The sequence below is a fragment of the Gavialis gangeticus genome, unplaced genomic scaffold (assembly GCF_001723915.1).
Source record: "Gavialis gangeticus isolate Ggan-Ray unplaced genomic scaffold, GavGan_comp1, whole genome shotgun sequence".
NCBI lineage: Eukaryota > Metazoa > Chordata > Crocodylia > Gavialidae > Gavialis > Gavialis gangeticus.
The window spans coordinates 140,206,312-140,216,705 of NW_017729025.1; the positions used below are offsets into that span (position 1 = coordinate 140,206,312).

The window sequence follows — 10,394 nt, forward strand, 5'->3', positions numbered from 1 at the left end:
AAGCAAGCAAGCTTTTTTTTTTTTTTTTTTTTTTTTACAGACTAGGAAGCATGAAAGGGACAGAGATTAGCATTATGATTAATATTTTTAAGCACATGGGAATCATTCATGAGAACTATATAAATAAGGACTGTGTCACACATTCAACTTAACACTTAGTACAGTTAAAAACAGAAGAAAATGCACGTTCAAAAAAGTTAGTATGTGTTAAAGGACGTCGAGGAATTGCAAAATTGCTCCCTTTCCATTGAGGATTATTTTAACATACTTTAACATGTACTAACTTCAATACACCACAACATTCCAATGATTTGTAACTCTTGCAAACTGCACTTGAAGTAAGAAAACTGGTGTGTGGGTAGAGGGAAGAAGAGGAGGAGATTGGTGAGAAGAAAAGATTGGAAAATCCACTGAAAATCAACTTCCTCTCTGGCACCCTTAATGCCTCATCAAGAAAAATCCAATCCATCATGTACTCTCCCCCAAAACTGAGTAGCACTCAAACACTGTAACATCTAGGTATGTAACTGAAACTGTAAAGTGAGAATATTGGGAAGAAGCTGACTTCACCACAAGTAAATTTCTTATTCAAGTAAGCATGTTCCTTTAGTTGTACTAGTTGTATCTAGTATTTGTATCTGTATCTACACATATGTACATGTACCTAGTTATATGCCAGTGGCTCTCAAGCACTGCGCCATAAGAGCCCTTTAAGGGTATGGGAGGGGATGGGGGGAGGGGGTACCATGCAATATTAGCACTGTTATATGTGCAGAGGCCCCCACACAATTTACAAGATAACTAAGAGATTTAGAATCAGAATCCATAGTGTCAAAACATTCTGACCCTCTGTGGTCTTTCTGAGATCTTTGCAACAAAAGAATGGCTCTCTTATTTTGCCATAGTCAAGAAGCTAGAGAAAGCTAAAAGCCAGAATTTTCTGAGGGGTGCCTTGAGTCTAGAAGGTTTGAGAAGCATGAATTTATGCTGTTACGTCTATTTAAGATGTACAGTTAAGATGAAACTGAAATCCCAGGTGAACTTCAAATAGGAAAAAAACAGAAAACAAAAAGTGTCATCTGAAGGGAAATTCTCCCTTTGCTCACCTCTTAACAGTCAAGTGCTTGTCCATGACACTAACACTGATTGAACTTTCTTCAGCTGTTTTCTATTGAACTAATTTAAATAAATACCTACTGCACATTTTATGGTAAATGTTTTCTCATTCTCACCGATTCGCATAATTTACTAATTTTCATTGGTTTTGCCAGTCATTAGTGCCAATTACTGAAGGCTTACTGTATTTCTAAGGTCAGGGTGATGGCCATATCAACATGTTGGGCTGAAGACTTTTCTTACAGCTACAGCTTGTAAAAGAAATGAGATGGTCTACATTTCCAGCTCTTATTTCAGTTTCATGTAGATGCAATTTCTATCCCTTTCCTGCACTACAGTTCTGTGCAGTGTTGCTAGGTGCTCAGTAGCTGCTGTGTTAGGCCCCAAAAATGGTTTCTACAAAACTGAATCCTAAAGTCCTGTCACAGCTAAAGTCAACGGGATGTTTCTTTAAACAAATGCTAAACTATAGATGTTCAAAAATAACAAACTGATGTTGGATACTGAACTGTTCTTTGTGCCTTTGAAAATGCCCCCCTTAAGTAAAAGCTGCATCAGGTCTTCAGGATGATAGGTGTACTATATTAATATCCCTGGGACAACTTATTTTAAAACCTATTTTACTGAAATATTTGGTTGATTAAGGTCTACTATCATAGGGAGTGGCTTTCTGCAATTTTTCCATCTTCTGATTCAGGAGGTAGCCAGGCATCAGGCCAGCCACAAAGGTAAATTCTCTTCTTGCATCTCTGGACTGCCAAAGCATTGGGAAATTTGACCAAACTCTAATGCCCAGTACACTTGGGGCTCAAGAGCTGCTGGAATAATGTAGGCCATTCCAGCTTAACGTCACCTGGGGATTTCTATCTATAAGAAGATTTCCCAATTGCCTACTTAGGCTAGCTGAAAGATGAGATGATGGGGGATCTGAGGATATTACCTTTTATCCTTTTCAATTAAAAAAAAGCTGTAGCACAGAAAAATGTTAAGTAAAATACCTGTGTGTAAATTCATCTGGAATTACCTTGCTATTTTAGTCACAATTTATCTTTCCTTTGTATCTAAACCTAATTCAAACTTAAGCAAAAGAGAGATTCAGAGGTTTACTTGCAAATAGTCACATGCATCTTTAATAGACTTTCCTCTCATGTTCACTATTGCTGGCTTTCTGCACATCTTAACTCTGAAAGCCTTTGACTGCTGCTTCATTATTTAAGGTATTTCTGCATCTCTTCTTGTGAAATTAATACTCTATCTGAATGAAAAACAGCTAGTAATTTAATGTGTAAATCATATTCACACAATATATAGTCCCATATGTGTTGAAAATAAATAAATGACTGGTCACAGACTAAGTCCAGACTCTAAACTGTGCCTGGCATCTGACCAGCTCAATACATGGAAAGGGTGAGATTACATAAAAACAGAAGCTGAAAGTTTGCAATTTATGATATGCCCATCTTCATACCACCGAAGAAAAAGTAAAAACCAAGTACATTTATTTAGATATACACTACACCTAGAGGGAGAAAGCTGAAAGAAAATGAAGCAGGAAAGGCCTCCAAACATATCTTGTGCTGACTTATCTTATAATTGAAAGAAATCAGGAACTCTGCTGATCTATAATACAAGGTACAATATCATAATAATTTTGTCTTTCTTTTTCATTAGGAGTTGGCAGCATGCTGTTCTATTTGCAGCACCATAAGTATATAAGGTGTTAATCCTTCTGGGCTATGCTTAAAAAATTATTTAACATTCAGACCATTATTTAGCATACAGCTGGCTAGCAGTTTTCCTCTAAAGCATTGGCTTCTATCCCACATTTTTTTTGTTCTGGCACATACCTGGAGCTGTAAAGGGCTGAGTCCAGAAGCAGCAGCAGCTGCCATTGTTGATGGAATGAACTGCACAGGGTAGTTATCACCTGTCGAGAAGAACAATGCATGCATGTTTAGACAATGAGCAGAGAATAGCAGCAGACAAGTGCAAACATGGACCTAGTATTGCCTGTGCTCTACAACCCTGCTGTAAGCCTAAACATCTGCAAAAACAAAAGGCTTAGCTGGGCACAGACTTGCCGTGCTACCTTGAAACTTTTTGTTAGCAGATAGCTGGTAGGCAAACTGGCAAAACATAAATGTGATCCTCATGATTTTCATTAAAAAATAAATGTGCTATTCAAGCATGTACACTCTATTACACATCATAAACATATCACTGTTTATGGTAAAGCTAAATAGCTTTAAAAAAAAAACAGTTTGAAATATTTTATCTATCTAGTTCCTGATGTTGAGGCTCAATTCTGTGAAGTACTGAGCATCCACTAAAAATTAATAGGAGAGGGGGTTGTTTAGTTCTGCTTAGAATCAGGCATTAGCTTTTTGTGTTCTATTTCCTGGTCGTCTTCTGACTCAGTGAATGACTTGGGGCATGTCCATAAACTTCTCCATGCCTCAGGTTTATCTGTTATAAGATGCAGATAACAAAAACTTCCTCATTATACTAGGGTGCCCTGAGTATCAAATGATGCTCATAAAGTGCCTTGCAATGCCCAGGTGAAAGGTGTTTTTAATCATAATGGATATATGATAGAAGAAAAAGCTCACAACATACAAACAACACAAAATTAAATTTCTAAATAACATTTTTAGGGCTCCAGCCAGGAATGTGCCTATCACCCTCATTAGATAGTCACATGAAGAGTTGTGTATTCTGCACTACTAGGATAATTAATATGCCACACAATCAGACCTACTGTCAGTTTGAAACAAGTGCAGCAGCCTGGTATATTATGACATTCTATAGGCATTCCCACTTCCAAGCCACTGTAGTGGTCCTTGTCATACAGTGCTGTTAACAGGCTTAGTCAATGTAAAGAATGAAAGAATACTGGCAAGGGAAGTAATCTAACAGTAAAACCTGTAATATAAAAATTAATACAGTGATGGATAAATTACACAATAACCATGATTTAATGAAGTATCACTTTGGCTCTCGCTTCTTATTTAAAGTCAGTATTATGTACTATCTCTAGGCTATATTTTAATAGGCTGCTCCTCTGCACATTTTTGACATTTATAATAATCAAGCTGTTTTGCACAAACTTTTGCACACTGAAAGTAGACTGCAATAATGAAGACACTGCACAAAGGGATCCAGAATAATATAATCATTCCAAGGTTTGGGGTTTTTTTCTTCCCTAGATATACATGATTACCCGAAGCCTTCACTAGATTCCTTGGAACTCCCCCTGTTTACCACCTGAAGTGCTACTGTACTCAGCTTGCTCCGCGCCAATGTTATTTCACTTTTTTAACAAATTGTGAGTTTCTAATCCACAAGGTCTCTTTGCATCATATCCATAATACCTCATCAGACCATTGAGCACAGTATGTGCTTGTACACAGTCCAGTAACAATTGGCTTTTGATTGCATATGGAGCTCTGCTACAATGCGTTCACTAACACTATATTGTACTGGTATCCTACGGAGTAATGTTCAAAATATCTGATCTTATTTTTCTCCTTCCATGAGGTTGATTTTAGTTTCCAGTGTTTAAAAAAAAACACAAAACAAAAAAAACAAAACAACTAAATTATTTTCTGATAGAACTGAGCTGTCTTTTTATGGCTAAGTAATTCTGTTTATCTCCTTCATATCTAAACTAAATTATCTGAACAAAAAATATCCTAATCTAAGTTAAATAATGTTTCTTTGGTAAATATCTTACCAGGTTTTTTAAAAAAATCACAAAGATGTTGAATTAATGATGCTTTAAATGGGGGGAAAATAACGATTCAAGCTATCAGCACGGATGGCCTTGCAGAACATTTCGGAGGCATTCTTTCTTTAAATATCATGAATTATTCATTCCTGTTCCACACGGCAATCTATTCCCTCCCTCTCTCTTCCCCCCCACTTTTTAAGTTCAATACCAGTTGCTTTATTTGTACTAAAACATTTTCCATGTCAAACATATTTAAAAAAAAAATCAAACTCTAAAAGAATTCCCTGAGGCACTCCTTTTTCACAGCTGTCATGCTTCTATGGGTTGAAATAGTTGGAAATATATATATATATATATAGTTTTTGGCTTCACAGTTAATTTATTAGTATCTCTACCACACCCTATATTGCTCTCTGGCTTACCTGCTAGCTACAAACATTTTTTTTTCCTTGGGCTAATGAAAAGTATGTATCCTCCTTTTTTTTTTTTTTTTTGAAGTCATGTATTCCTGTTTTGGTTCATAATTTAGCAACCCAAAAATCATCTAATCTCTGCCTGGTCAAATCCTGGAGTATCATATTACCATTATTCTGAGAACAAAAGTGAATACCCCACAGTTAGGGAACACGTTGTTGACACCTCACACTAAAAGCAGAGCAAAGATAGGGGTTATTTTTCCCCCTTGAGGAAAGTGAGCACTCACTTTGGCATGGACTGATTTTAATTTTTAATTACAGAAGGTACATATTTTCCCCCTCTAATTTTCTCAGTGCGAGATGGATCAAGAAGTTTCTCAGTAGCTGTCTTGGCAAGAAATCAGTCAACTTGTTGTAGCAATTTTTTTCAAATTTGTTTCTGGATTTGGAATGCTTGCGTGAGGACCCATTCTTTTTAAATTTGTACAAAGGAAGACAAAACATGTTGAAACAGGTCTGCATTAGGTACCAGCATGTGCTGGCCTTTGATAACAAGGGAGTCAGATGAATGCCTAAAGAAGAAAATCTGAACAATCCTTGCTTTGCAAACTGATCTCTTCAATCTCTCTGCTTTGTTGATTGTCTGTTTACATTCCACTGCTATTGTTTATATATAAATTGGTGTTTACAAGCCATACAAAAGTTTGCCCAACTTTTGTTTCACTTGTCAGTATGGGCAACCTTTCTAAATGAATGAAGGCAGCACAGAATTGTACCACACTGTTTTGGATTTAAACCAAGTGAATGTCTCTTAGTGCATCTTGGCTATAGCAATGAAGCTCAATGGATCTTATTCACAGGAGGCAGGGCCTTGCTTTTCAGATGAAGACTTGGTGGGTAGGGAGGCAAAAAACCCTAGAAACCCTTTGACTTCTAAAACTCATTCAGGAAGACGTACATTGGTTCCATTTGATCTTCCTTAGGCACCTAGAGTTAGTGGAATGTTAATCACTTTGGGACTAAAACTTAAGAATTGTAAAGCCATCTAACAGGAAGTTGGAAACTGACATTTGTGCACTTTCCTCTGTAATAAACTGCCTAAGAAGAGCAGGCAGCTGCCTCTACTCAACTTCATCCTAGCTTTACTAGTTTGCATGAAGGTTACAAAGCTGATGCCTCCCCTTGCTGAGTGTGTACAGGGTAAGTTTTGTTTTTGTGCAAAAATATTTGGATTGATCAGGCTGTTAACAGCAATAGTCTATGGAGTTGCTAGAAAGAGTCTGTCCCATCTAATGACACCTGTTCAACTCCTTGTGCTTTTCTCTGAAGCAGAGATCACCCAGCAGTTCCATATTGGGGTCATAATGCATGGGCAAATGGGGTTACACAGGAAAGTGTTTGCTTACAGTAAAACATTTAGTAGAAATCCCTGCTGAAACATTTCAGCTGGCTACTCCTAGTTCCAGCTGTTGCACTGCGTTTTAGAACATATGAATTGTTATGGCAATTCCTGAGGTTACTGATTCTTGGTTCCAACCAGGACAAGGCAAATGGGGAACACAAGGATTTTAACGGAGTCTTACAGAATTTCCACTAGAAACGATATACATAATAGGATTGTTTTAAGCATCTCTTTCATACAGAGATACTCAGCCAGCTCACTAAACTGTGATCTGCCTTGATATGATACATACTTTCTATCTTCATCTGCCAACAGTAACAGCAGCTTACTTAGAATACAGCACTACATTTTACAAATTAGAACTGCAGCAACATTAAGACAGGACTACTGAAAAAAATGTTTCAGCAACTGGAAATAATAATGATGTGAGTCAATCAATCCCAGTAGACTTGAAAGGATGTCAGTCATTTACATTAGATATACATGTCCTCTGAGAAGCTTATTCTTGGTTTCCCAACAAATGTTACATATGGTGTGAGCCTTTTGAAGTTCAGTCTGTCAACAACAGGTCTAATTACCCCTCATTTCTATCAGCCAAAGCATTTCCACTGATTTCAGTGGTACTAGTATCAGTTCACCCCACAGTAACTAAGAGGAGAATCAGGCCAAAGGTGCATCTACATTTTCCATTGTTTTTTGCCACTCAGACAGGAACAAAATAACAATTCTTATTTTCATAATTCTCTATATTACCAAGATGACACATCCCTACAAATATAAAACACCCTTTAATTTAAGATGACCCCCAGTTTTATGACTTTACTGGGTGATTTATGTTTTTATTCTTAAATTGAAAGATACATTTATGGTGCATATATGAACGTTTTACCTTTTTTAACTTGAATTTAAGATACAGGTCATTTTTATAGGAAACACTTTATTTTTAAAAGTATCTTATATTAGAAGGAATACAGCAATGAAACTAGAAAAGCTGAATTCAGTGTAAATAGCAGGATCATCCAGATAGGCAGAGAGAAGTAATTTCTCAATAATTCTAGTCATGATCAATCTCAGATTTAGACATGAGATAAAAGTGAGACTAACACTGCACTGCAATCAAGCACAAGAGCAGAGTTCACCCTGTGTCTCAGTTCAGTCCCAAACTGTCTGAAGTCCCTAAAGTTGGCACCTTCCACAACTTAAATTGAACTGTAATGATACACAACAATATTTTCAGAAGATACTATCCAGTAGAAGTTATCCCTGGCCTTTTAATCCACAGCCACAGAGAATGCAGAAGAAGTAATTTAGCATCTAGTGAATGTATTCAGAAGACATGTCAGCTTGTTGTATAGCTTTCAATACTCAGTCATGCAGAAGATGGTTTGGCACAAGTGCTTAGAGGACAGCCTGAATCCTGCATCCCACTAATCCACATCCTTGGCCTTTCCCAATTCGCATTGCCTATTCCTTCACCAGGATCATGGAACTTGCAGGGGGTAACACCTTGACAGACTGCAAAATGGAAGGAACTAAACTCTCCTTCACACAACCCCATGTACTGGATAGAAAATGACTATCCCACTAGGACAAGCCACTTGATGAGACTTTCTGATTAGTTCTATGATGCTCCAACCCTGTAATATTCCCACTAGCCTGACTGTATAGGGTGGTCAAGGCAAATAGAATATCTTGTTCTGTCCGGGGGAAGAGGAAGAACTGCCTGGCATCTATGTCATTTATCAGCAGGGTTCCTGGGTTTTTGCTGATAAAAAATTCCCCAATTTTTGGATTAAAAAAATAACCCAAAATTCACATTTTTCCATGATCAAAATGAAACACCACTAATATATAGGGACCTATATTAGCAGTGTTTCATTTTGATCATGGTAAAATGAGGGGTTTGGATTACTTTTTTAAATCTGAAAATTGGGAATTTTTTTATCAGAGAAAACCAGGATTCCTAATGATGAATAATAGGGCTCTGTGAAGCTTCAGGTGCTGATTCGATTCAGAGGAGATTCGGCCTGATTTAGTGGCTGAATCTCCGAATCCAAATCGAATCAAGAGACCAATTAAAGGTCCAAATCGATTCAAAGCTCTCCAAATCAATTCAGAAAAGATTTGAAGGGCTTCAGCAATTCAGGCAGTCTCTGCTCACTGCCACAGGGAGCTGGACCCGGACTCCATGCTGGTAAATAAGGGGCAGAAGAGGGGGGGCTGGAAGAGGGGGGACCCCTGCCAGGCCCCATCTCCTGCCTGCTCCCGCAGCCCTCCTGAACACCCTCCGACCCCTGCCCGCTATCCCAGGCCCCTCCCTGCATGGCTGCCCTGCCTGCCCCAGCTCTTTAAAAAAAGCCCCTACTCACTGGCTGCTGCCAGGTGGGGGGGGGTGATCCCCACTGCCCCCCACCACGTGGGGGGCGCTGCCATGAGCCCCTGACCCCCGTCTGCTGTTCCAGCCCCCCCATGCAGCCCCACCCACCCCAGCTCCCAGCCCTTAAAACACAGAACAAAACAAAAAACCCACACTTACCAGTCGCTGCAACAGCCTCAGGGATTCTGGGGGCTCATGGCAGAGCACCCCCCCACGCAGCAGGGGGAAGTAGGGGACAGCAGGATGGCCCCAGCCTGGTAGCATCCAGTGAATCGGGGTTTTGCTTTCTTTTTTTTTGAAAAGGCTGGGAGCTGGGGCAGGTGAGACAGCCATAGGGGGCCTGGGGGAGAGGGCAGGAGTTGGGGGCTCATGGCAGAGCCCCCCACATGGCATGGGGCAACAGGAATTACCCCCCGCCCCCCGCCTGGCAGCAGCTGGTGAGTGTGGGCTTTTTTTTAAAGATCCAGGAGCTGGGAAACCAGGTAGGGCCATTGGGAGCAGGTCATTGGGAGCGGGCAGGGGATGGGGCCAATTAGGAGATTTGGCTGATTCGGCGATGGCCAAATCTCTGAATTAGATTCAGCTGAATCGATTTGGGACAGTGATTTGAATCACGGAATCAAATCACTGTCCCCCGAATCAGTCAAATCCAAAGCAAATACTAGCCACTTCACACAGGCCTAATGAATAACATAAATCCACATTTTTCCATGATCAAAATGAAACACCGCTGATATAAATTTATATCTATATATTATCTAGATATATCTATATATTAGTGGTGTTTCATTCTGATTACGTTAAAATGTGATTTTGGATTATTTAATTTAATCCAAAAATTGGGGATTTTTTTTTTTTATCAGAGAAAACCAGGATCCCTGTTCATAAGTTCCAAGAGCAGAAATAGTGGACACCATTAAATGGTCAACATAATTCTCTTACTCTGCTTAGAATACAAAATAACTATGGTAACTCTGTGGCATCTCTTAGCAAACAGCTGCCATTGTGAACATCCCATCGGAATAAAGTGAAACCTCCACAGCAAGGTATTCTGGAAGGTTCAAGTAACTGCAGGTCAGTAGTCGCAACAGTAATTTGAGCTGCACAGCACCCTAAAGTTTTAATTAATCCAGTATACAGTATAAATACTGAAATACGTATAAAAAATTAATTAGGTGATCTATGCAGCTCTGATTTCTCAATTAGTACTTACCATGCCGGAAAATTATATTACACCACTTTGAGATACACAAGGAAGCATGGGACTTCATTTTGTATGTATTTATTACTTGTGATCACCGCTTGTTAGTTTTTGCCTGGTTCATCTCCCAGAGTTCCAACACATGGAAAGAA

General features: G+C 39.0%; 1 protein-coding gene across 6 annotated transcripts in view; it reads right to left on the reverse strand.

Moving 5' to 3' along the window:
• Positions 1-10,394, reverse strand: part of SOX6 (SRY-box 6) — a 489,331-nt gene that overhangs the window by 167,259 nt on the left and 311,678 nt on the right. For all 6 annotated transcript variants that reach the window (XM_019519647.1, XM_019519646.1, XM_019519644.1 and 3 more), the window contains exon 8: positions 2,964-3,043. In XM_019519647.1, coding sequence (XP_019375192.1) covers positions 2,964-3,043 — 80 coding nt within the window. The remainder of the gene's footprint in view (positions 1-2,963; positions 3,044-10,394) is intronic.